The following is a 26,197-nucleotide window of genomic DNA, read 5'->3' as shown; positions in this document are numbered from 1 at the left end:
ACTTTTTTTTTTTTTTAAACAAGAGAGAGTAATGCATAAGCTTTCAAAAAATTGTACCAAAAAAACACCTATACATATAGACGCATGTACATACATACAAGGATCTTCCCAGGTGGCATTAGTGGCAAAGAACCTGCCTGCCAATGCACGAGACATAAGAGACACAAGTTCAGTCCCTGCGTTGGGAAGATCCCCTGGAGGAGGGCATGGCAATCCACTCCAGTACTCTTGCCTGGAGAATCCTAGGGAGAGAGGAGCCTGGTAGGTTACAGTCCACGGGGTAGCAAAGAGTTGGACACTACCAAAGTAAGTCAGCATATAAACCAAGAGAATAAGAAAAGATGTTGAGAAAATATTCACAAATGCTTAATGAAAGTAAAGACACCTTCCCTAAGTGAAATTCTGTATTAAATATTAAAAATTTTAATTCTCTTGTTGATTTGGTATAAAATATGTTTATAACTTTTGTCTGCCCAGTTCCTATTAAAGGACAAGACTATTTATCTATATTTCATGTAAAACAATAAGGAAAGCTATGTAACTCTAAGGAATTAAACTCATAATCAAAATAAATTAGCTGTTAGTTCTTCAATTAATTTCTTGAACTCTAGAAGCTACTTAACAGTTGTAATTATGAAGACATAGACATTTCTTCAACATGCTTTGGTTATTAGCACATGATTTCAAGTCATCAGATCCTGAGTTCTTGAAGGAGCCAAAGTCTTTTTTTTTGCTTTACTGAGAAACTGCAATTAGAATTTATGTAAGTTTAGATATGAAACAGGGATTTATTGTTGGTTTGTTTGATAAAGGATCATAAATTGAGGAGGTCTAGAGATCGTGGATATCAACAGGATGTTTAGATTAAGCAATTTTAAGCACAGATCAAATTCTTTCCAGTTTCCTTATTTGAAAAGGCAAAAAAGGAAAAAAAAAAAATCTTCCAAGGATAAGTCTACATCTAGAGTTTGGCTAACACTGTGTTTATCCTTCTGATCTTCTCCATGGATTTAAACAGAATCACACAACACATGACATTTGATTCTGAAAAGCAAGGGGTGACCGAAGGCCTCCATTGCTCCAGGCAGATTAGAGAGCAGAGTGGGAACTCAAACACCTTGGAAAGTCAGCCTGTTCAGATTCAAGACCACTGAATAGCATTTCTGTTCCCGAAGTGTGGACTTTTTAAAAATTATAGTTAATCTGACAGCCAAGAATGGTAAAGGTCCAGGGCCGTATCACATAGAAACTCATTAAACACTAAAGCAACCGCCTCACTTCCCTTGAGCTTCTCAGCAAGCTTTAACCACAGGAACTCTGGAAGCTCTCTGAAAGCTGTGATTATAAAGAAAGAGATGTTTCTTCAACATTTTTTGGCCAACAGCACATGATTTAGTTTGGCTATATTGCTCCTCCAGCCACATACATTCTCCAGCGATCTCTATGGAAGTCATACATCTTAGAAGCCTCATTAACACTTCTAAATACTGCCATAAACATTTCATAAGCGAGGCTCAAAATCACTAAGCCATTTCAGTGAGCATTTTGCTTCTGCTGGATTGGAAAGATGCTACTGTTAAGTGTTTAAAGACTTCAGTAACACATTCAGCCCGAACGTGTTAGCCTCTTTTGTTCACTCATTACCTTTCAACATAGATGTTCTTTCCTGTCCCGAGGGAGTAGAGGCTGCACAGTATATGGTAGCATGAAAGCTGCACATCACCCACTGGAAAGAACAAACAAGAACTGTCATTCTCGTGCATCAACCCCAGAGGTCCACCTCCTGCACACAGCAAGGGTCTGCAAACAGAAAACACGCTGGCTTCACCCAAGAGCCAAAGATCTCACTTTTTTTCTTTTTAACAAATAGAGCCCCTCTCTTTTCAAATGCCAGTTGCTGAGCTGGAAGAGAAAACACCAAAAGGAAAACACCCACCATTGTGCCACCCCAGGTCCTTTGTGGAACCCCGGATACAGATCACATAGCTTCTCAGGGAAAGGAATCATTTGACCAGTGAGTCCTTCTATGTGGTATTTTTTTCCCCTCCAAAAGAGGGAGACACTGCAGTCAAATTTTATCCAGAGCACTATTTCCTTTTTTTGAAAGGAAGAATGAAAGGAATCTGAAGCTTGAGTGAGCTTTTTGTTCCTTTTCCAGGGAGACGTGTACAATGTCCCTACTTCTTACAAGACAGAGCAAAATACCTCATGTCCACCTGTCCCAGCTTCTCTGATAGATGTTTTACAAAAGGTAATTCAATTGTATTATGATTTTGCCATGTTTCTCAAGGGAAGGGCATCATTCACTTAGGTACTCAGAATTTAATGGGCAGGCTACGTGCCTCTATTAATGTATGGAACTCACAATAAGGCTGGAACTAATTTAACACAAAGAACTAGTTTAATTTCTTATTTTTCAACAAGAAAGTGTGTTGTTTCCATGACACAGAATAATGAGTTTGGATGTTCCCCTACTTCTCCCCCAAAGCCCATGGAAACAACTGATTTTCACTACTGAGGGCTATGGAAGACACAGCCTTAGCTATTGGCCATTGGTTAAACTAATTCAATCATGTGCCACCATTTACAGTGTGAAATTGAAGCTTGGTGGCAGAATAAGAAGGCTGAACATGGTACTAAACGCAAAGTAAAACCAACCAACTATGGTCTTTCTTCTGGCGGCTCAGATACTGGGATGTTAGCAGCTTTCCTTTGCTCCTGATATACAGTGAATAAATTAAAGCTTCTTAATAGGAAAATTGGTGTCTGGGAGCAAACCTGTATCTCTTGACAGATTTCACAGATAACCTTTTCAAATTAAGAGAGAACACAATGGCTGAGAGTGAAACCAGTGGGTGGAAGACTCTGGTCCTGGGTACAGTGGGAAAAGGTGAAATATTTATAAACTGATATTTGGGGATCTCTTCCCCTCCAAGAGTCTACTCCTTTTTTTTTTAAATAAGAAGGAAAAAGTGTGGAATGGTTGTCTCTACTCTGCCCTGAAGGTCAGCCTAAGGGAATAAACCACACACTTCCTAAGGATCTGCAGCTGGGTACACATGAATCCACGACAGATGGCAGGTCAACTCACAGAGTAAGTCCACCCCGAACTGATGCTGAGCCACATGCTCAAAGATGGATGTCAAGATGGGGAGCAGAGCCACCGTGGTGTAGTTAATATTTTGAGAGACGCCTTTGATCTGTGTTCTGGAATGGGTAAACTTGCCGAGCTTCAGGTTTTCCAAAGTCTTCTCTAAGTCTTCTGCTGCATTTTCAAAGAACGCCCGTAACCCGGCTTTCACCAGCTCTGAGCCTGACTTCATGACCGTCCTGTAAGCAAACAATGTTCAAAACCAGAAGCATAACCCGAACCTTTGGCCAACTCCCTTCTTGAGTCTGGGGACTTTCAGTGCAACCCGGGCAGACATTTGACACCCCTGTCACTGCAGTAATTATTAGCATCTAAAAAGAAGCTGGGATCACAGAATCCTGAAGAATGGGCCAGCAACTGGAAGGCAGGCTTGATTTGAGGGCATGACTGCTCAACTCTTGGGACTCCCACGTGGCACGGTGGTAAAGAATCCACCTGCCAATGCAGGAGATGCAAGAGATGCAGGGTCAATCCCTGCGTTGGGAAGATCCTCAGGAGGAGGAAATGGTAACCACTCTAGTCTTCTTGCCTTGAAAATCCTATGGACATAGGAGCCTGGCGGGCTACAGTCCGCAGGGTCACAAAGAGTTGGAAATGACTGAGTACGCACACATATACTGGTAGTACTGCTCTGGGTTGCTGTCTACACTTTACATTGACACACTGCTCAATTCTTAGAGAATGGACAGGACGACCTAGAGAGAAACTGATATTGGTCACCTGCTATCTATATAATATTGCAGCTGGCTACATTCTTCTGCAAATATCTAATTAAAAGGACAGAGAGAGAACTTTTCTTCAGCTCCCCATGGGCTCAGCAACTTTTATAAGGACTAGTTAGAAATACTAGCTCTCCTGTGATGCAGGACCTCTTAGAAAAAGAGGACAAAGAATTAAATCAACTGAAGCTTATGTTTCTATCACTTTGCAGGGATGTTCCGGCTTGGAGAAGGGGAGGGAAGAAGGGTCACCCCCTTTTAAAACAGCTTACTCAGACCACTGAAGAAACCATGTGGGAATAGAGATTAGCTATGGGTATCTGGGGCTTTCCCTCAAAACTATCTTATAAAACTCAGCACTGGAACAAAGCCTATCAGTTATCTTTTATTTTCCATATTTCTACATCTTATTCACAAGATTATGACAGGCTTGCTACAAGGCCAGATGCTTTTTATCTACAGCATTTTCATGATTATTATCCAGCCAATCAGAAACATAAAAACAAGGAAATAAAGTCAGTGAGGCTTGTTCCTATCCTGTAAGTATTTATAAACCATCTTCCTCAGATTTTCTCAGGAATGACTATGAAACACACTGACTTGTGTTCTGTTTAGTTTTGAAGGAAGAAAACCCGCTCTTAAGGCATTTTGAAAATTTTGGGAATAAAGATTCCTCATCCCAACTGCACCCTGGGAATGCTTTGGTCTGATCCTGCAAATTTTGTGCTGTTAGTACTTATGGGCCTCCGAGGTGGTACACTGGTAAAGAACCCATCTGCCAGTGCCAGAGATGCAAGAGATGTAGATTCGGTTGGGAAGATCCCCCTGAAGTAAGAATTGGCAACCCGCTCTATTATTCTTGCTTGAGAAATCCCACGGACAGAGAAGCCTGGCAGGCTACAGTCCATGGGGTCACAAAGAGTTGGACACAACTGAATGTGTACAAGAGTTTTAAGGGGTTTAGTACCTCCACAACATATTTCTCTCAGAAACCTGAAAATCCCCTTTAATTGCCCTTAACTTTTTTTTTTTTTTTTTAACCATTTTTAGTTTATAGAGGTTTTTATCATCTGGCCACTCTTTTAGGCTGTTGCCTCTCTTCTGCCTTGGGTTTTGGGAAGCGTGTTCTCCCGACTTTGTGAACAGCCCTGCTTAACAAGTCTGCTTATAAAAGCTCCCTTCAGTTCTTTGCCTCATCAAATACTTGATACTACCATAATATATGTACACACACACACACATATATCTGATGTTATATACATAGATGTTATCCATAACATCTTATTTAAAAAACTCAAACTTTTTGGTCAATCCAATGCGTGAAAGGAAGGAAGACTTCCTTTCTTGTTCAGCCATCTTTCCTACAGACCCTCAAGCCACCTTCAGGCTGGAATCTATCTTTGTCTTTGATCTTTTGGTAATCACGTCCCTTCCTTGGCCATTTTGAACTCAGAGTGCTGTGAGTCCCTCTCCCAGGATCCTTACAGCCTCACCACCCATCAGATAGCTTTAACTTTTTTTGTGGAGAATTAGGTACAAAGTGGTACTTTGCCACGTTGTCTGTTTTATCTTCTGAAAGATGAACTTCTCAGTCAGAGAAGACAAGAATTGATCAAATGCTCCGCTTTCAGCATTCAGTATCTGTCACGACAGTGGCTCTCCATCATGAGCTGAGAAAAAGTGTGCTGACATCAGGGTGATTTCCATCTTTTCCCTGTCCTCCCTTCTCTCCCTGGCTCCTGCAGAGGGGTGGCACGTCTCTTCTTCCGTACAATAATAAGTGAAGAGAAAGAGTCAGAGGGGGAGTCCTGAGAAAATACTGGAAAATGCCGGGCACACTTACCTTGTGTCAAGTGTCTGAGCTAAGATGTGAAGACAGCTCACCATTGTCGTAGAATCGCTCCCTAAAATAAAAAATATCACCTGTGACTCCCCAAGCCATTCAGCCTGTCATTTAAACCCAATCTTCTCAATAAGCACAAACCACAGCCCAGCATAATTAACCACCAACACGCAAAGTGCCAGGGCTCTGTTTGGGGCCAAGGCATTTATCTCCAGCCTGACACATGGCTTTGTGATGGATGTTAGAGGCAAAGCTTAAAACATTCATTGGCATGGAAAATCTAAGCTGTTTGAGGGGTACAGAGGTCATTTATCATGCTTCAGTCCAATTTTCTATGGCAAATTTAGGTGACACCTTAGTCCTAAGGCTCAGGTTGTCTGTGGGACATGAGTTGAGGGTAATCACAGGACGTGCAACCTTTAGCAATACTTCTCTTACCGAAGAGGGAAATCCTGTGTCGAACCAGAGCAGCGAGTTTGCAGAACAGGCTAAAGCAGAAAAAAATGCAAGTGGGAAAGGGACAGAGATTCAAGGCAGACCCACTTAAACCTTATCCCTCAGCCGCCCATAAGGCAAAACAAAGTGCACAGAATGGCCCCCCCCCCCACCCCCCAGGAAGACAGACTGCGTTCCCCTCAAAGGGTCCTCTGGACCACACTAGGAGAACATGCGGTTCCCCCTTTCTCATTGGAGAATCATGAAAGATACCTTGCAGGCATCTACAATGTTACAGAAAACAATCCTTCTGCTACAGCTACAATATTTTGCAATGAGCCAGCTGTTGTAAACCATCTCTTGTTATAGAGTACTAAAAACATTCATTTAGATAACACCCACATTTGGGTAAAAAAGGGTTCTGGAAGGATTTTTCCATTGTTGCAATGGATTGCAAGCCATTTTTATTGTCTTCACTGGGTGAGGGGTGTGAGGCCTTAGTTGGGAGGTGGGCAAGATGGTGGGATTGGAATAAAGATTCAGGTATGGGCAATACTGTTTTGCACCAGAAACATTTCAAGGAATGGCTTCTCTCTGTCATCTCCATTAGCCTACAGGCTTAACTGCTGTCTGATCCATGTCTTTGAAGCTAGGAAATCCCACCTGTCATCCTTTTGTGTTTTTTTGACCCTATTCCGTGCTTTTACCCATATTTTCTACTATGGAACCTGCTGGAGTCCAGTTGTGTCTTACTCTTACTTTTCACAGTGCCTAATAGAGTGCCCTGTGCAGTCAGCAAAGAGCCCATAGGTGCTTCTGAACACTCTCCTGATGGCCCCCCCTCTAGGGCACTATGGCCATCATTTGACCTGTGTTCCTGGAGGAGATTGCTGAGAATGCTGACATTATTTGACACTGGCACAGCTAGACAAGAACTTAGCAACCCTTTCAGGGAGCAGTCCTTCCTGGAGGAACAGGAAGAGGGAATGTAGAATAAAATCGCTTAGCACAGACTGTGGGATTCTCAGATGAGATCCAGGTGAAGTCCTTCCCATGGTCTTAGAACTCATACTCTAACACAGGGCAGAAGTCTTTGTGGGAAGGCCAAATGAAGAAGAAATCCATCTACGTGTTGGTGGGGATGAAAACTTATTCACTTCTAAACGGTTTTCAGTGAATGCCCTGAGCCTTTCTGGGGTGTCTACTGGAAATGAGAGCCAAAGTCTCTCCTGGTTAGTCATTTGTTTTTGCAGTGGAAATAAGTTGGAAACCCTGGCCTCGAGCTTAGGAGAGCTCAGAATAAGTTAACAGAAACTTGGCAGCCAGCAAGTGTGAAATGGGGCCTTTTCTCTCTTCCCAGGGTGTTTTTTTTTTTTTTTTTTTTTTGAGTTATGTATGTGATGAAAACTCATGGAGTTGGCGCGGATCCTGGAGGAATATGAATCCTGTGCATCTGCCAGAACTAGCTGGCTGTCATGATGAAGCCAGCTCACTCCTCTGTGCTTTAGCTTTCTCGTCTGTAGGCAGAGACTCATCACATGACCCTCTTAGTCTGCAGAATTAGGGGCTAATAAACTCAGTTATTTCTGGCAAAATGCTTCCAAGTGGACCCACTCTGTACAAACAACATTTTTCAGAGCTAAAGCAGATCCTTGGGTTTTTGATTCTGATAAAAATGTGGCTCCCCTTGCTGTCAGAAGTGCTCTCAGGCACGCCAAGGCCAGGGCCTGAAATTTGCCAAGGCCCTTTTTTTTGGGTCACCTTTGGGGCCCACCATTTAAGTAGAAGCACTGTTCTTTGCCAGAGTTATGAGGTCCAGCATCCCGCGGCACCTCAGTCTCCTCTCAGAGTTAGAAGGTGATAAAGAGGTCCCCGGGGAGAGACTCTGGAAAGCAGTGACACATGGCAGCAGATGCAGGAGAGGCGGGGCGTGGATGAAGGCTGCGGACCAGAGGGGCCTGTAAGTGGGAGCGTGTTCAGGGCTGAGATGACCACGGCTGTGGGAGGGCGGCAGGCATGCTGACGGATCTGAGAGCTATTTGCAAGGCTGATCAGCTCCAGGTTGTATTCCAGCCATGACAAATGGTTCCTGGCTGAACAAATGTTACATTTCCATGAATTAATAATCTAAGAAAAATAGATGAAGAGAACAGACACACCTGCCCTCTGTTGGCTTATCTGAATATCTCACTTGGCACCTCATTTTCCTTCTTACAAAATACACTAGTGCATCGTGGAAATATCTAGGAAATGTTAGGTCAGTAACTGGTTATAAGTACATCTCATTTTGACAGCATGGGCTTCTCCCTGTTTAACAAATATCAGTAAATGAAGTAATTTCAGTATAGAGAAAATGCCCCTCGGTCTGGATAAAGAGGGGTGGGCTTTCATTCTTGCTCTCATTATCTGGGGTCACTTTAGGCACTGGAAGGAACCTGCTCAAACCTCAGTTTCCTCTTCTGCAAAATGGAGATCATAATCCCCAGGTGGTTCTTAGAAATTAAAGCACTGTGGTGTTTCACAATGATACTTCCGCAGGTGGGCAATTATTTGTGCATATGAAAAATTAAGCTCACTGCTGAGACAATCCTCCCAAGATTGTCAAAGGCTAGGTCCTTATAAAATATAAAGTACACTCTTCACCACCAATGGATGCTAGGGAGAGGGTGAATAGACTACTCTGATTGCGGTCCTCAACTCTCTGCCCTTTAGAAATCTAACCCATGCTTTTGTCACTCATAAGTCAAATACAGAGAGAACCTGAGGCATGGTGGGATCCACCTCATAGCCTGATCATGAAGCACCCCACTTTGTTCTCAGTTCTGCTGAGACATCCCCATGTCTCACCTAGTGGAATGAGAAGGCAAGCTGACACTTTTGATTAAAATTTGTTTCCTGTTAGAAATTTAAATTGAACTATGCCAGCATAGATTTCAAATCTCAGGTCATCCATACCAAGACTTGTAAAATCTGATTCTTTAAAAGCAATTTAATCTTTAAAAACCTGATAAGAATGCGGTTGAAAGCAGTGTTAATCTGTTTCTTCTTAATGTTGTGTGTTTGCTTTTCCCAAGCTTCAGAATTACCTTCACCTTTTTCTAAATATATTTCAGGATGGAAATTGACCTGAGTATATAAATCTACCCCCTAATCCTACTGATACCCACAAACAGTACACTTCTCTTGGTTGCCAAAATAATACACTGGTAAGTGTAAATAAAGTCATTTTCAGAAAAAAGATGATAACAAAAACCTCTGAGCTGCCAATTGTCAGGCCACAGCTCATTTCTCCAAAAGATTCACCATTTAAGTTCCAGGAATCTGGGGTTTCATGGAAATCACATCAGCACCATGACCTTCTCTTCTGTAGACTCACCTGGCCACCATTTCTTTCTCCTTATGGGAGGCATACCCGCTGCTGCTAAGGGGCTTCAGAGGGGAGGACAGGAAGTACAGGCGATGATTGGTGAAGTACTGGTCAACCAGTGGGAGGAGAACCTGAAAGATCCACCAGAAATGAACTGAAAGATCCACTAGAGATAAACTTCTAGGAAGCTGGCAAAAGTCCTTCCTCTGGTTCCTTTGAAAAAGTTCCCTCTCAGTGAGCAAAAAGCCTCTGAACACTGGTCCTGGAATTTCCAGGAAACACTATCCTGCAGATCTCAGTTTCCAACACATTTTCTTTTCCTAGTCCTGTAACCAGAGGCCTTGGGTACATGTAAAGGGATAGAGCAAGATACTAAGCACCCAAAGAAGTGCACATGGGGCCCTGAGTCAACACTTTCAGGGGTGTCCTGTACTTAGCCTGCGCTCAGATGTGGCTTCTTGGGCATGGCATTCAACAGTATACTTGAGGAATGGGCTAGCACCACTAGCCTGGAGCATCCTGGCTCTGCTTCTCAGAGCATGGCTACCTCAAGTCCTCACTTGTATTTAGTCCTTTGCCTAGGGTTATGTGGCTGAGAGAGCTCACTGGCCTCCATGTGCACTCTCCCCTTCTTTCTCTTAGCTGTACAAACCCCTGTAATTTAGCTGGGAATGGGGTCACCCAGCTAGAAAATGCATTACCTGCCTCCCTTGCAGCTAGCTGAGGCTAAAATGATTCTGTTCTAGACACTGGGATAGAACTTTAATAAAACAGAAGCTTTCCTTCCCCTCTCCTTTCCCTCTTTCTAACAGATATGGTACAGTTGTGTCTGTTTGGACCAAACTGTCAGGGATTACATTCTAGGAGATGGAAGAACATCATGAGAGGAAGAACCTGAGTCCCTGGGTGATGGCATGGAGCAAAGCAGGCTGCCCACCTCCTCAGACCACCAACCTGCCTCAGGACTGTTCCACAACAAACAGTTCTGTATGATCAAAGCCATTACTGGAGTTTTGAGTATCTTTGTTGAATCTGCGTTAACTTGTACCCTGATTTGTGTGGCTGCCAAGGAAAAAGTAATCTAGTTAAATGCACAGGGTCACTTACTTTGGCAAAGAATTTGATCTCCTGGTCATGGGGAGACTTTTCATTTTTCCCACTGCTGACAATGGCTTCTACGAAGACAAAAGTGACACAAAGTTGGCCAGAGCAAAGAAAACAAAAACAGTCACAGGATTTTAGAGACAGAGAAGCTTTTCATCATGAAAAGGCCATTTGATTTTTACAAAATATCTAATATTTTACAAAGTACTTGGCAATTGTGAGAGCTGGTTATTTTTTGTGTCAATTCTCTAGAGTATCACCACCCATTTCACCATCTTAGTGATGAGAAGGCAGCTTCCGAGAGCTTGAGTCATAATCTCAGAGCCATGAAGCAAAAAGATGGAACACTTAGAATAGGATGAGTTATATTAAAAATGACAAATGATTCAATCAAATCCAGAAGGAAAACCAAAGACACAGCTGATTTTTTTTAAAGTGGGGTGTGTGGGGGGGAATATCTCAGTCATTGTGTCCTTCCCCAAACCATATGCCTAAAAGCTTCATGAACAATTATGGCATGAAAACATCATTCCTTGAAAAATGAATATCGAATTCTTTTTGATATTAGGAGAAGCACACATTTTTGTGATATTTCACAATGATACTTACCCAAATGGGCAATAAACTCTTGAGCCGAATCAACATATTTCAGAACCTTCTTCAAAAACTTATAGGCAAACCTCTTTTCCATGGAGGAGGCATCCAGCTCCATATCCTTCATACCTCTAGGTTGGAAACAGGTAAACCCCAGGGGGCAACAGAGACAGCTTTGTGACTTCAGTGCACCAGCAATTTTCCCTGCGTCAACTCTGTTTTCCAAATGTTAATGGTTTTTCTGGCTTAGGGATCTGACTCACCATCTGACTCATTTCCCCTTGAATTTGGAACTTGCCTCCATGAGCATGCAACATCTGAGCTACAATAATTTCTGAAAAGACTTTTCAGAAAGATCTGCATCATTCATTCAATAAATGCTGAGATGGAACTAAAGCAGAGATGCAAACAAGAATCCCCTGTGTTCACCGAACTTACATGTCAGCTATGAACAGGCATGAACACTACATAAAACAAAACATAAAGTGTATGGAGTGTTAGAGGTTAATAAGCTTTGTGAATAAAAGAAAAACTAAAGTTAAAGGATGAAAGGGTCCAAGAGTGCCTGAAGGGGTGGGTGAGCAGACTGTTGTGTTAAATCAGTGCTGGGCTTATTGGAAGGATGACATGGGAAGGTGAAGACATAGAGACATCAGGGGAGAGAGCTTTCAAGGCATTGGGAGCAAGGGTGCAAAGGTCCTGAGGTGGGAGCAAGCATGCTGAGTGAAGCCAGTGTAGATGGAATGAAAGTGAGTAGTTCAGAGGGGCATGGGGTGGACAATGGGCTCAATCATTAGGATGCCATGGGTTGTCCTTAGCAGTTTGCTTTTGCTTTGAGATGGGAAGCTATTGAAAGTTTTGAATAGAGGAATGACATGATATGATCTATATTCTAACAGGAGTACTCTGTTGAGGCCAAAGGTTGAAATAGGGAGCATGGGAAGGAAGCCCTTTCAGCAATGATAGTGAGAGCATGAAGGTGAGAAGTGGCTAGATTCTGGGTATCTTATAGGGAGAACCACCAGGATTTCCTAAAGAAGTGGAGGCGAGTTGAAGGAAAAAGAGAAGAGACAAGGTTTCTGGTTTGAGCACTCGGAAGAAAGGGCTGTCATCAAGTGATGGGGAAGCTGAGGATGGGGCAGATTTGAGGTAGGGGCAGCAGGAACCAAGGGGTTCTCCTTGGTGACAGGATGTTGCCTCCTCATTGGTATAGTCAAGTGCCCATCATAGGTTCTGGCACAGGGTAAGCCACTAAGGGATATGTCTGCTGAACTCAGTGATCTTTTTCCTTTTCCTCCCTGTTTCCTAGATTTCCTTCTTATCATAAAGAGGAATTTTTCATTTCTGTGAGCGAGTTATTTATTGGCAAACCACAGTCTGCATGCATCGCAGCATTAAGAACAGGATTAAAATGATGATGGGAGTTTTTCTCAAAGGCTTCCCCAGGGGGTATCCCCCGTTGCCTGACCTTTCTCACTCAACAATACGGCAAATAAGTTTTGTTATTCTTTCATATGATCTACAATAGAAATATTTGTATAGAATTTTATTGGGGTTTCTGCCATTCAGTGGCAAAAATTCTGTAGGAAACCAAAAGAAGAAACAGCAGCTGGCTCAGCAGACATTTCTTTCAGAAGAAATGGCTTATCAGGATGGGACACTTGCTTGTTTTTCATTCTACAAAGGACTTGGCAAGCAAAGCCCACTGCTGATACCTGACCAGCAGGAAAACAGATTCTAACTTTAAGACTTAAGCAGCCCAGACCATCCTCATCTAAAACCTTCATCTAGATGGTTCTGATCAACATAAGCTGGAGATAAAGTCTTCAGAAATCACGGTTCATTCAGTCTCTCCAGGAACTGAGTCTTTTTTCCAGGGTTGTTGATGTCAGTCATGGTCTCTACTGTTATTATGGCATTTTATTAAATACCATAGAAAACATTAAAATACAAGTGTGAAGAGAACTGGTGATTCTGTGAGAATTAGGTTGCATGTTTTACAAAGACCTGCAATTGTAAGTTTCCACATACAGAGTTTTTGAACTAGATGTAAGAAAACTGTAAAACATAGAGAGGAAATTGTAAAAAAACAAAAAACACCCTAGAATGCTGCGCTTACAGTGTTTTGTATGTGTCTTAATCCTCACCGCTCTTTAGGGAAGCCCAAGTTTCAGATGTTTGAGGATGCATTATGGATGTGCTTTATAATTCCAATCAATAAAACAACAAAGTAAAATAAGGTCTGGGGCTTACAGTACAAGATTTGTGAATGAATGCATATTTGTATGTTTTAAGTTAAAATTAAATGTTTAAGGTATGTATGTATAATTTGTTATGATTCTTTGCTAGATTCTTTGCATGCATCTTTGATTTTTTTTAGAAATTGACATCGACCAGTCTTATTTATGACAGAAGAGAGGACTTCATGCTTCAAAACACTTACCTACTTCAAAAGACCCAACTGCTGTCCTAGGCAGGTGATTAAAGATCTAGAGCAGGAGAGACCACACCAGCCTGTCCCTGTCCCACTAACATCACCTGGAAGATGGCTTACCTGGAAACCACAATGCCATTCACTTGGAGGAATTTAAACAGGTCCTGGGCCTTCTCTCGGTCTCTGAACTTTTCCTTGGCAGTCAAGGTATCATAGGGTACCAAAAGAGGGTGACTGCCACCACCTGGGGTCAGTAAAGTGAGAGATGACAAAATATTTGGCTCTTTGCACTTTTGGGAAAACACACCTGCCCCCCAGCTCACCTTCTGTGGGGGACACTGTGGACCTAGCTCACCTTTGCTCTCCAGCTCCAGCTTCTTCTTCTTGGCCCAGATATTGTGATAGTTCTCAGCTACCACCTCCACCATCCCCTGGGTCCCACCAGGGAGACGACGGTCAGAGAGAAAGCAAGCAAGAAAAATGGGTTCATATCTGCCAGGCTATTTCAGGCAGCCTTGGAAACAAAGCACCACCAAATGCAAACTGCACATTGCTGAGTGTCTCCTGTCATTAATTAGTCTGCGCTTATGCACCTCATTAGTTTTCTATCTTCCCATACACACAGAAAACAATTTCTAATTCGGGCCTTCCCTGGTAACTTATTATCTTGGCACTTTGATGCCTTTCTGAGAGAACACATTTCCATTGCAAAGTGCATGCTGGTGGTACTTCATTTGTCACAGGAGTTGAGTGTCTTACTCCTGACCTGAGAAAGTGAGCTGTAAGTGGGAAGTCAAGCAAAAATCTAGAATCCCCAAAAGCTTTTAGCTTAGCAAACTAAAAAATGGCCCCATGTTGGAGAAAACTGCGGCAAAAATGAGACTTCTCAAATAGAACTCATCTTTATAAGGCTCATAAGTTAGTGACCTGGAATGAAGGGTGTACTTTGGAAAGGAACTTTCTCTAAGGTACAAAGCATTGGTCTGATGGACGCTCTGAGGAGTAGCTGCCTCCATCAAAGTCACCGATGTGTGCACAAGGGAGGAGTGGGAGGAGGCCACTTAGGGCTTTTAATCTCATCCTCTTGGCTTTATGTCCTGAAACCCTGCAACGATGACTCATCTGCACCACCACGGGCAACTTGCGTGAATCCACCACGGAATACACAGTTGTCCTCAAGGCTGGGGAAACCTACTGTGACCAGGCCAGCACCCCCACCCAGGGGTGGCTCATAGGTTTTCTCCTAGTTGTTATTAGTTTTGTTACTAGTTATTTCTCCTGGCTCTTATCAGTTCTGTTTTGGGTTTTGATACAGGAATTTGCTGTTTGTTCTTCCTCTTAGTGAGTTATGACCTGTTTCGATGTCCCAAGAAGAAGTGCAAAGCCTCACCTCCTCTGACCATTGGTCAATTCTGCTGAGACTGTCTTGGATGAGTGGCCTCTGCTCCGTGTAGCCCTTCCTAATTTTGATATTTCAGTGGTGATATTTCAGGCATTCTCTCCTTTCTGTTTTTTTCTGTAACTCTTTGGAGTTTGACATTCCCTGTACTTGAGGGGTTTTAGAAAGTAAGTTACGCTGGCTCTGAAGGCATCAAGACTGACCTGGAGCTCTCTGGAGAGCACGACATTGGAGAGATCCAGAGGGGCAGGGCTGTAGCTGTTGCCCTAGGGAAGTAAAGGCAGAATCATTCTTATCAGCATCCCCAACGTCAGTGGCCAAAGGTATGTCCCAAAAGATTCCCAGGGCTCATGGATGGTGAGCCTCATCGCTGCTACCTGGGGAGGGCATTCCCAGGTTCTCCACGGGTTCTACTGGCCGAGCACTGGCCTTTGGGCGTGATGGTCATACCTGGCTGGCCTGGGACACGCTTCGAAGCTTCTCATTTTCCCGCTGTTGAACCAGAGCTTCTCCCTCTTTGGCCCTCTCTACAGTCCAGCCCACAGCCAGCATGGTTTTCAGGGACTCTCTGGCAGGCCAGCGATAAATTTCCTTCTCCTGGAAGAACATTGGAGCAGAAGAGCTGTGTAGGGCAGGCTCCAGCACTCCGGCTGGCCTGTCTCCTGGAAAAGACGTTGGAGCCCACAGCGGAGAGGGCTAACTGGCTCAAGCTTCCTCTCACCGGGTCAAAATACTCTCTGCAGCATCCCATCTGAAACACGTCCTCAGCCTTTTGGAGGTTTTTAAGTAAAAGACGCTACAGTCTCCGGCTTTTAAGGGGAATGTGCCAGACATTACCCACAGTTTGTGGTTAAAGAGAAGCAAGAAGAGGACAATGAACTCTTCCCTTCCCCTCTCCCCACCCCACTCCCTCCAGCACTGCCACCTCGGCCTCCTCCAGGCAGCGCTTACTGCGCAAGCGTCACCTGCTTGGGCCCCGCCCCTTTCTCTCAAGAGTGACTTCTGTTGTCTGGTAGGTGTTCAAGATGGCGCACGTCAAAATGCGTCTGCACAAAGCTCTCCTCTGAGCTTGGGAAATAGATTTCCTTAGATTTGCTATTCTGTTTTGAGTCCTACACAATTTTATAGCCAGTGAATATGCATATAAAGATATACATATCATCCTTTACCTGTGATGGTAAATCTAAAGCCTACAGAGAACTCTTACTGATGGCAAGATAGGAATTCAGAGTTAAGCTGAACCAAATCTCATAATTAACAAAGCAAACCAAACTATGAGACCTGTTCATATTTCCCTGGGGATTCTCTTCTCTGTTCCTTTCATCCTTCCTGATTGGAAGTCCTTTCCATCTGAATTCATGTCTCCCCCCCCCCCCCCCAAAATTTAACAAAATAATCCCCCCAATAATCTAACAAAAGCCCTTCCTATTTCAGTTGCCAAGTGAACCACAAAATGTATTTTGGTCCAGCTTCTGAGTGCGGACCAGTGTTTCTTTCTCCAACAGGCTCTTTGAAGCTGGTCCTGGGGCCGTGGGTCATAGGCCAGCTCCTGAGGAGCTTCTCCAGTCCTGAAAAGTCTCTAAGGAGCTGGACCGTGAATGTGCCCTCAGCTCCTCTGCTGGGATATAATTCCCCGGGAAGGGAAACCAGCATGGCCACTCAGTGGTCCTTACCTTCTCGGTTAATGTCTTGAAAGGCCGGATCAATGGATGGGTCTTCACATTTTCATCCAGCGAAATTCCGTATTTCCATCCATTCTGACTCTGTAGAAATGTTCTCAGTTCAAATATCCTTGGCATCCTGAGAGCCCTGCTATGTGACCCACAGCCCAGCTTCTATTTTCACTGAACAAATAGAATAATGGAATGTGACAGAGCTTGGAAATTTCCCCCCAAAATATCTAATTGATCTTTTAAGGCTGTCAGGCTCTCTGCCCCCTGAGTTGTGAACCCTGCTCCTTTATTTCTTCCTGTTTTAGTGGCTGTCCCCTCCACTTACTTGCTTGTGTTTCAGGCCCTCTACAGACAGAAAGGATGCTTTAAAAGACCCGAAAACAATGCTTTTCAGGTCAATGTGTTACAATCACAGGCAAGGACAGGTGTGAAGGCTGAGCTTGTGATAAATGGACTACTGGCCATGGCATGGAGGGAACTGATTTGGTTTGCTCCCTTTGCCCGCCAAGCCCAGAGCAAAACTGTAGCAAAACATGTTTCCTAGAATCACAGAAGTTGACGAATTTCAAAAGTCATTCAACAAACATTGGTTGAGTGTCTAGGACAGTAGGTTGTAGACTCTGTCCCAGGCACTGTGGGTACAGAGATAAGTCAGAGTCTGTTTTTCAGAACCTCATCCCCCAGAGACTTCTGGCTGCTCTTTCTCAGTCTCTGCTTCTTCCCACTTGTTAATGTGGAGTTTTTCAAGCTTGTGTCCCTTCTCAGGGCACACTATTCCCAGGGGTATGTAATCTAGGCCCCGGTCCATAAGTAAATGAATACCAAATCAGTATCTGCAGTCCAGATCCATAACTTCCACACCTATCTGAGCTCTGCTTGGATGTCTGCAGGTACCTCTCAACAGGTCAGAAAGAGAACCCAGCATTGCATTTCTCTAAATGGCTCTTGTTCTTGGGTTTCCTGTATCTCCATGAACAGCATCAGCTTATACTCACTTTCCAAGCCAGAAACCTTCCTCAACATCCTTGAGCCTTCCTCAACATCCCCTTCACTCTGTACCTGTTCACATGTGTTCAACCTCCCAGACCTATCGTCTGCCTTGCCCTCACTTTCCTGCCAGTGCATTGGCCCAGGCTGCCACCTCTCTCCCCTGGAGGAGGAAATGGCAACCCACTCCAGTATTCTTGCCTGGGAAACCCCATGAACAGAGGAGCCTGGTGGGCTACAGTCCATGGGGTCACAAAGAGTCAGACATGACTTAGCAACTCAACAATAAGGAGCCATCTTTGGGCATTCTCAGGTGGCTCAGTGGTAAAGAATCCGCCTGCCATGCAGGAGTTGTGGCTGTGATGACTGGACTGAGAAGATCCCCTGGAGAAGGAAATGGCAACCCACTCTAGTATTCTTGCCTGGGAAATCCCATGGACAGAGGAGCCTGGTGGGCTCGAGTCCACGGAATCTCGAAAAGTCAGACATGACTTAGCAGCTAAACAACCATCAGCTGTCACCTGGATTACTGCAGCTGGTCCTATGTGGTCTCCCTGCCTCCAGTCTTGCCATCTCTAATGGATTCCAGTTTCAATACCACTGTCAGGTGATTTTTATGAAATACTCTGATCAGGGCACTCTGCTGCTTTAAAATTTTCTGATTCACAACTGCCATCACGGTAAAAATCCAAGCTCTTTCTGGCCTCTATGGCTGCAGCAAAGAGCTTGTTGGCCCCTTTAGGTTCGTGTCCTGCCTTTCTGCCCCTGCCCTACTCTTGTGACCCCATCATGTTGAAACAAACTTCCTTGAAAGCCACCACACACTCTTGCCTCTCAGGGCCTGCGTCCATTGCTTCCACAGCCTTCACTCTGTACCTGTTCACATGCTTGCTCCCCTGTGTCTGAACAGTGTTTTCTATCACATACTGTACATGTCATCAGCTCGAGGAAGCATTCCTGGACCCCCTGCTACTGGGCTGGGGTCTCCTCCACATGCTCTCACCCAGTGCCCATTACAGCACAGCACAACCTGTACCATGGCTGGTTCATTTAGTTCAAGGACCCACAGATGGGGGTCGTTGACGGCAGGGGAAATACTCTTCTCCTTGTCAGATTATCAATGCCCCCCTGGCAACAGTGAGCAAATGTGAAGCTTCCAGGATAGTGGAAAAGAGAGATTCATCAAATACCACACTAGTAAATGCATAGCTCATAACTGGTGTATATAAATGGATAACTGTTATGAATAGAATCATATCAGACTGCTCTAAAAATACTGGGAAGGAAAACAGCAAGGTGCTAAGAGGGCCTATATTTGAGAAATCTGGGAAAGAGGCATCCTAGAATTCACACTTGGACAGATTTTGAAGAAGGAATTGATGAATGGTGTTTTCACATGAATACAGATGGGTACCTGGCTCAGACAGGGTGGATCCAGGCTTATGTAGAGTGAGAGTGAAAGAAAGAGAAAGAGACAGAGACAGAGACAGCGAGAGCGAGAGAGTATGTGTGTGTGCGTGTGTGTGTGTGAGAGAGAGAGAGAGAGAGAGAGAGAGAGAGAGAGATGGGGTGGGGAAGGGAGGGAAGGAATGAGTCTAAATAAAAGGCATGTGGTTGGAAGGTAGAGGATGAGGGGAGAGATATGAGGCTAGAGATGGTGGTAGGGTCTCTCAGACCACAAAAAGGATTTTCACTTTTACATTAAAATAGAAGCTATTAAGGGGTTTTAACAAGGAAAAGGGACTGGCCTGGAGAACATGATCCGTTTGGGGGAATCTGACCAAACCTGCATATTGCAACCATTGCTTGTCAGTCGCATGAAGAGCAGACTGGAGAAAATACACATGGACAGACTAGTTGAAAGGTCATCACATTGTCTGGGCAAAAGATGAGTGCAACCTGGTCTAAAACCATGGCTTGGACAGAGAGAACTATACAAATTCAGGAGTGACTAAAAAGGTAGAATGCATGTGACCTAGGGATGCACTGGATGATTCATGGAGGTGTCCCTGTCCCTAAGTCAAAGCTGCCCAGATGGGCATGAAGGAGTGCTGAGAAAACACAGATGCTCTAGTGCGACAGTCAGCAAGCTACAGACAGCCCTTGGGCCAAATCCAGCTGAGTCCCTGTTTTAGAAATACAGTTTTTACTATATTACATAGGCACACTCCTTCATTTACATGTTGTCTATGGCTGCTTTTGCACCACCACAACAGAGATGAGTAGTGGCAATGGAGACTGTCTGGCCCACAAATCCTAAAATGGTTATTATCTGGCCCTTCATAGAAAAAGCATGCCAACCTCTGTTCTAGAATCATGAGCCCATTCTACAGATACAATGATCGTTGTTGTCATGAGCCCCAAACAGTAGCTCAGGAAAGAATCAGAGCTGAGCCCAGCTCATGACAGAGGCTGAGCCAGGGCTTCAAGCTGTATCTCATCCAGCGTGCAACCAGGGAGGTGGTTTCTGCGGCCGTGCTGCGGAGGTGGGTCCACCGTTTCGGGCTGTAAACTGCAGCTGAGCAATGGCCCCGGTGCTTAACGGGCTGCCTACAGGACTCCGGGATGGCTTTGGCATATTCCTCTCCTTTTGCCTGCCAGCATTAAAGGGCTGACAGAGCAATTAAACTTATTAAGCAGCCTGACCTCATGTGGTGAAGAATTTTAAACACCAGATGGACGGGCTTATTAATAAGGGAGAGTCTGGAAGTTCCAGCACTGCCTGTCACGGGAAGACGGGTGTCTTCCCTAGACCAAAATTCAGCTTGCTGGCAAAACGTGAGAGTAAAACTTTCCATTCAATTTTCCCTTTCCTAATGGTACATTAAAAAAATAAAATTGAATAAAAGCTTCTGGCCCCACATTAAGCATTTATGTCAAACATACATAAGCATGTGCTTGAGCACCAACTCCAGGAAATGCAATGGGAAGAGAGACAGCAGCCCTCCCAGAATCAATCATTTTCTTGAGAGACAAGAAAAGCTGCACCAGCAGCTGCCACCACGTATTTCTCCGACCTCCACCATCCCTGGGAAATGGCCACTCAAAAATAATGAATGCTCTTGGCATGGCAAGTCTGTCACTTAGACGCGTCAGGCAGATTTCCTGGACTGAACACTTTAATGTTCTTGGGCTGGTTATTTTTACCCCCCGTGACAACTGTCGGCTGGATGATAATCCCTACCTTGTCACAGGCCCATTTATCATGGGAGTGCTCAGCATACTTGGTGACGATGTATTCCAATTTTTCAGGCAAGGAGAAACTGTGAAAGGAGGGGAAAAATAAAATTACTACCTCCCCAAGCACTTCAGCCAGATGTGCCAAAAAGATAGAACTAACAATCAACCAACAGAAGTTGGATGTGATCAACCAGCTGACTCCAGATTTGAAGCTGAACACCAGACTCAGTGACCTTCCTGAGCTCCAGGTGTGGCATATTCAGGACCAGGTCACAGACACACCCACGGCTAATCAGAGGGCGGCTCTGCAGCAGCCTCTGCTTCTCAGGCAGCCTCCCTCCAGCTGCCCCGGCTTCCCTCGGCCCCTAAGAACCACTTCGGCTCCTGGGCCAGACCTTTCCTGGCCAGATTGTGAGAATGCATTCATCAAAGACACTGCCCTGCCATCTCACAACTCCAATCGGGGGATGGTAGGAGTGGGTAGCTAGAGTACCTAGTGATCCAAAGTAGTGCCTGTCTACCTTTTGAGGTCTAGTGATTCATGCTTAAATGCTAGAATCACGACAGTCCAGTGGACATCTGTCATTTCCGTTAGAAATCCCCACAGCTTTTACCCCTTCTGTTGCTAATACACCTTTGCTTCCCTTTAAGGAGCAAGTCTTCCTGCATCATGTGTAGGCTTATGTGAACCGTCATTGAGGATTGGCTCCGATGAGGCCAACTGGACTCATTCTCTCTGGAATTTGAATCTTTTTGGTGGGGAGGGCTGTGCTTGCTGGGCAGCTTGTAGGATCTCAGTTCCCTGACCAGGTGCTAAACCCAGGCCACAGCAGTGAAAGTGCAGAAAGTCCTAGACTACCAGAGAACTTGTAATTTGAATCTTGAGTTGAGTGAGACCAGGACAGCAACTCTTCACGGTGACGCATCCAGTGGGGACACCTGGAGAATGTCCATGTGGTCACTCTGCTTTAGTTCCTGTCCTTGCTGAGGCCTGCTTAGTCAGCCTTTGCCTAGATTTTAATAATGACCCCGTATCTTTTTACAATAAGGTCCTTTTCTGTTTAAGTTTTGGTCAGAGTTAGTCTTCATTATTCATTTTACTCAAAGAACCTCTGATGTCAGAAATCTATCTGAAGAAATCAGAGTTCTCAAATTAGCGTGGAACAAGTCATCATTGGCACACAATTGCTAGAGTTTCACACTGTCTTATAATGTTTATAAAAGTGTCCATGTTGTCACACCTTTCGGCATCCTTTGGCCCACTGATGTTTTCATGGGGCCGAGTTCTCCAAAATCAATATCTGCCTTCCCTTTGGCCAGCCTGAAGGTATACCACATCCCTTACCTCTCTCTTACAGCAGGTTCAATTCTATTTCCCACCATTCACTCAGCTCAAGATTCTGCTGATGGAATGTGTATTTAATTTCCCCAAAGATGAACTGTATATGTTATCAAAGCTGACAGCTCCAGAGAAGGGCTCAGACTATGGCTCTCATCTGAGAACTACTGCCGTAAAACAGAAGTCCAAGGGGTCCATAACAGGATGCCTGCTTCTCCCTGCTCATACCACAGTAGGTCTGGAGCTTTTCACTGAAAATGCAGCTGGAGATGAAGCCTGTATGCCCCATGACCCATAATCATAATTGGGGCAGAACTGCCAAAGGCAAAATCGAGTAGATCTTGTCTAATACTTTGTCCATGGCCTAATCACCACCAGTGAGGCATGCTGGAGAATCAGTGGGAGGAATTAAAAGGAGTTATTGTAGAGTCATTCCAAAGATCCAGCATCCATTGGTAAAGAGCAGGTCCATTCTCTCAAATAAGGACCCCCCCCCCCCTCCCCGTGCTGTTCTGCCCTCACATCCTGAAGTCTTGTGGGAGCTCAGCTGAGTGTTATTTAAGGAGGGGCTTTGATGTATGATGCTATTAGTACTGTACAGGCCTAATTCACAAACAGCAAAGATTTTGTCAAAAAACTAATTAATAAATTAATTGCATCATTTGTCAGAATACTTACAAATGCCTCGGGAGACATATGTGGAGAACATCCATTTTTTATAATAAATAAACCACTCCACCCTCCAAAGAGAAGTGCAGAATAGAATAATATAACATATAATCAGATATGGATGGATTAAACCTTCAGGAGTTGAGGTAAAAATCCAGCACCTGATGTGACTTGTAGTGTCAAGGGACATGACGAACAGCGTTGGAAGGGAAGGGAGAGAAGGGAAGGAAGTTTAAATTTCTGGCTTTCTTTTGAAAGAGAAACACTGGCCATGGGGTAAAATCAAGGACCAGCTTAGAGATGACTCTAGACTCACTTCACGGTGTTGATGGGTTTGGGGTCAAAGTTGCCATCTGCGTCCACTGAGACCTGTTTCTCCAATGTGGCTGAGATTCTGGTATCTAAATAATCTGGTGGCAGGGCCCCCGCTATTGCACTGAGACAGGGCAGGGCCATCCGGAAAAGATCTGGGTCATACCTCTGTGAGAAAAGACAAAGACCACGTTAGCACAGACCCCAGAACCACAGCCACCGGCAGAACCACTCACCGATTGGCTGGGGAAAAAAAAACAAAAACCACACATGCATTTTCCCAGGTTAACCAAAATGGGGAACATGTAAGACCTATAATGCATTCTGGTGGAAACTGAGGTATCCTTGTCACAGAAAAGCGACAATCTGTAAAGCCTTTAAGTCACCATTTGCTGTTTAAATCAGTATCTCATAATTAGCTACTTGCAGGAATATCTAAAGGTTAAAGTGGTTCTTACTAGGCCAGAAAAGTCTACAAACTTGTTGGCCATAGATGGTTATAGACACTGACCCAGCCTGTGCCTGGAGAGGAGACAGCAGCTTGGCTGGGCCCCCCAGTAGCCAATGCCAGTCACAGGCTGATAGTGTCGGCAGATTGCTCGGTTTCACCATTCTCTCCTAAATCACACCAGGAAGGAATCTCAGCTAAAACACGTGGGGTGAGGGACAACCTTTGATCTGCTTGTACTAGACCAAAGGAAGACAGGCGTGAAGATCATTTAAGTGTGGGTGGCGCAGTGGTAAAGAATCCACCTGCCATGCAGCAGATGCAAGAAATGGGGGTTTGGTCCCTGGATTGGGAAGATCCCCCAGAGAAGGGAATGGCAACTCACTCCAGTATTCTTGCCTGGAGAAAATTTCATGGACTGGGGAACCTGGTGGGTATAGTTCATGGGGTTTCAAAGAGTCGGGCATGACTGAGCACATACACACAACCAACACCAGACTGCAGCTGTATACCTGCTTTCGACTTCTGTATGAAAACCTGAAAAACTTTAAAGCTGGTGACCTATCTACGGCCATACCATCCTGAATGTTACTGACTTCGTTTAAAGCTGGTCACATCACAAATCTAAATATATGTTAAGCGAAGGGGAGCACGTGTGAGATCGGGGCTGTGTTCCAATCAGACCGCACAGGAAGGCTGGGGATGCAGAGGCCCTTAGTCCTCTCCTAAGCTTCTCCTCCCCAGGGGCTGGACAGCTCCTCCCCTGAAAGGTCTCCTGGGAATCCCACATCCCCACCTCAGGGCAGATGCTAGGACTTCTCTAGGCTTGAACTTGGTGAAGGCAGGCTAACAAGGGCCATATAACATTGGCAGGGGTGGGGGGTGGGGGTGGGCAGGGAGAGAAGGAAGGGGATGAAGTAAGTCATTAATTTACTCTGAAAGTAGCTCTCCACGTGTTAACTTTGTGAGTCTGGCAAGTTACCAACAGATCTCCCACCTGTCAAATGAGGGTCAGGGTAGCTGGGATAATGCATGTGATCCACTTGCAAAGTGCTTGGCAGAGTTTCGGGCACATGGCAGAGGGTGACTGGGAATCAGCTTGTATCACCGAGGTCCGGCCACCCTTATCCCCCTCTTTGTTCCAGGAGCACTGCCATTACCTTATGGGAGAGGGAGTCAAAAATCCCCCAGAAGAGCTTCTCTGTCAGATGTAGCTCTTCCTCCACGGCCAGACCGTAGCTCCCCCAGCCGGAAGGCAGACAATAGTACTTCCAGCACTGTTCGTAGTGATTCGTCAGAAGCTGGCAGGTTGAGAACAAGTGTGCACCAGCAGGGTGGGGCAGAGAAGATCCGCAGGCATCGACAGCACACAGGGAAGAATAAAACAGCACAGACCCACCAGGAGAGTGAAAACCAACAATGCAAATAGTTAGGCTGTCTACAGAGAAGCCCCTGGACACCACTGGGAATGGTCTGCTCTTGTGCCTCACGAGCTTCAGCCCAAATGGAATCTGCCCCATTAACTCTCATGCCTCCTCAATCACCCCCAGAGGCTGCTATAAAATGGGAGAGGGACTGTTCCTACTCCAAATGGGAAGATGCTACCCTCTGGAAGTGTTTGTGTTCCAGCCAGTAAGGCCTGAGGAAAATTTCTTCTGAGATCTTTGCTTGTAAATCTGGTAATGCTGATATGAGGAGGGGTGGGCAGGGAGCAGGCTGTGGGTCCACAGATTTCTCCACATTGATTCCTGCCCCTGGCTTCCCTGCTGTTCCCTTGAGCCTTTTGATGGTCTAGCCATGTTACAGCAGTTCCCCATGTGGCCAGTAGAGGGCACACGTACACTGCCAAAGGTCCCATCCCAGCAGGCGGCAATCCACATCCTCCAGGAAAAATCCCGCTGATCTAAGGGGTAAAAGTGAGCTTGCTGAGTGCTAGTGATGATGTCTCTTTGGGAGCCAGAATTCAGCTGATGGCACAGGCATTCCAAGGAAGCAATGCCAAGCTGACTGTAAAAACTGTGTTTTTTATCTAAAGGACTTTTTGAGAAGAAAACCAAGAGTTTTAGGGTTAGACCGAAGAATAAGTCTGTGGAGGGCTGTGGAATCTCTGACAACATACAAGCTGTCTTCTACCTGGCATGGAACAAGAGGATGGACTAAGGGCCTCTTGGAATTCTGTTTATCCCAGTAAAACACTTCCTGAAATCTTTGCTTAGATTATTTCTGAAAAGAAGGAAAGTTCTGTTGAAATCACTAGGCAGAATTTCCAGGTGTGGCTGGAAACTGCTGACCCTTTTGAATATACAACCAGAGCAGGTGCCTCAGAGGTAAAAGACGAAAAACACTGCCCTTGTGGGTGACTGATTCTGGTGTCTTCTCGCCCAGGCCGGAATGCTCGCCATACCAGCAATAAAATGTTGGTAATTTGTGAGAAAATTAGAAACCAGATGATGAAAACAGGGCTCTGCGGCCTTACTTTTTACTAATATGAGAAAAGAAGTGAAAAAAATTTAAAGATCTGTTATAAAAGGAAAAAAAAGCGT

At 44.8% G+C, this 26,197-nt stretch overlaps 1 protein-coding gene across 1 annotated transcript in view; it reads right to left on the bottom strand.

Annotated features, from left to right (window-relative positions):
- The window catches only part of RYR3 (ryanodine receptor 3), a 470,522-nt gene that overhangs the window by 85,758 nt on the left and 358,567 nt on the right, over positions 1-26,197 (bottom strand). The window contains exons 51-65 of the mRNA XM_044925248.2: positions 24,815-24,955; positions 23,211-23,374; positions 20,891-20,969; positions 16,720-16,809; positions 15,497-15,643; positions 15,250-15,312; positions 14,003-14,078; positions 13,768-13,891; positions 11,229-11,344; positions 10,623-10,690; positions 9,525-9,646; positions 6,152-6,201; positions 5,714-5,774; positions 3,092-3,330; positions 1,645-1,726 (exon numbers count right to left, since the gene is read on the bottom strand). Coding sequence (XP_044781183.2) covers positions 1,645-1,726; positions 3,092-3,330; positions 5,714-5,774; positions 6,152-6,201; positions 9,525-9,646; positions 10,623-10,690; positions 11,229-11,344; positions 13,768-13,891; positions 14,003-14,078; positions 15,250-15,312; positions 15,497-15,643; positions 16,720-16,809; positions 20,891-20,969; positions 23,211-23,374; positions 24,815-24,955 — 1,622 coding nt within the window. The remainder of the gene's footprint in view (positions 1-1,644; positions 1,727-3,091; positions 3,331-5,713; positions 5,775-6,151; positions 6,202-9,524; positions 9,647-10,622; positions 10,691-11,228; positions 11,345-13,767; positions 13,892-14,002; positions 14,079-15,249; positions 15,313-15,496; positions 15,644-16,719; positions 16,810-20,890; positions 20,970-23,210; positions 23,375-24,814; positions 24,956-26,197) is intronic.

This window comes from Bubalus bubalis, chromosome 11 (assembly GCF_019923935.1).
Source record: "Bubalus bubalis isolate 160015118507 breed Murrah chromosome 11, NDDB_SH_1, whole genome shotgun sequence".
Lineage (NCBI taxonomy): Eukaryota > Metazoa > Chordata > Mammalia > Artiodactyla > Bovidae > Bubalus > Bubalus bubalis.
The sequence above is the reverse complement of the archived record's forward strand: the minus strand, read 5'-3'. Positions and strand labels throughout refer to the sequence as shown.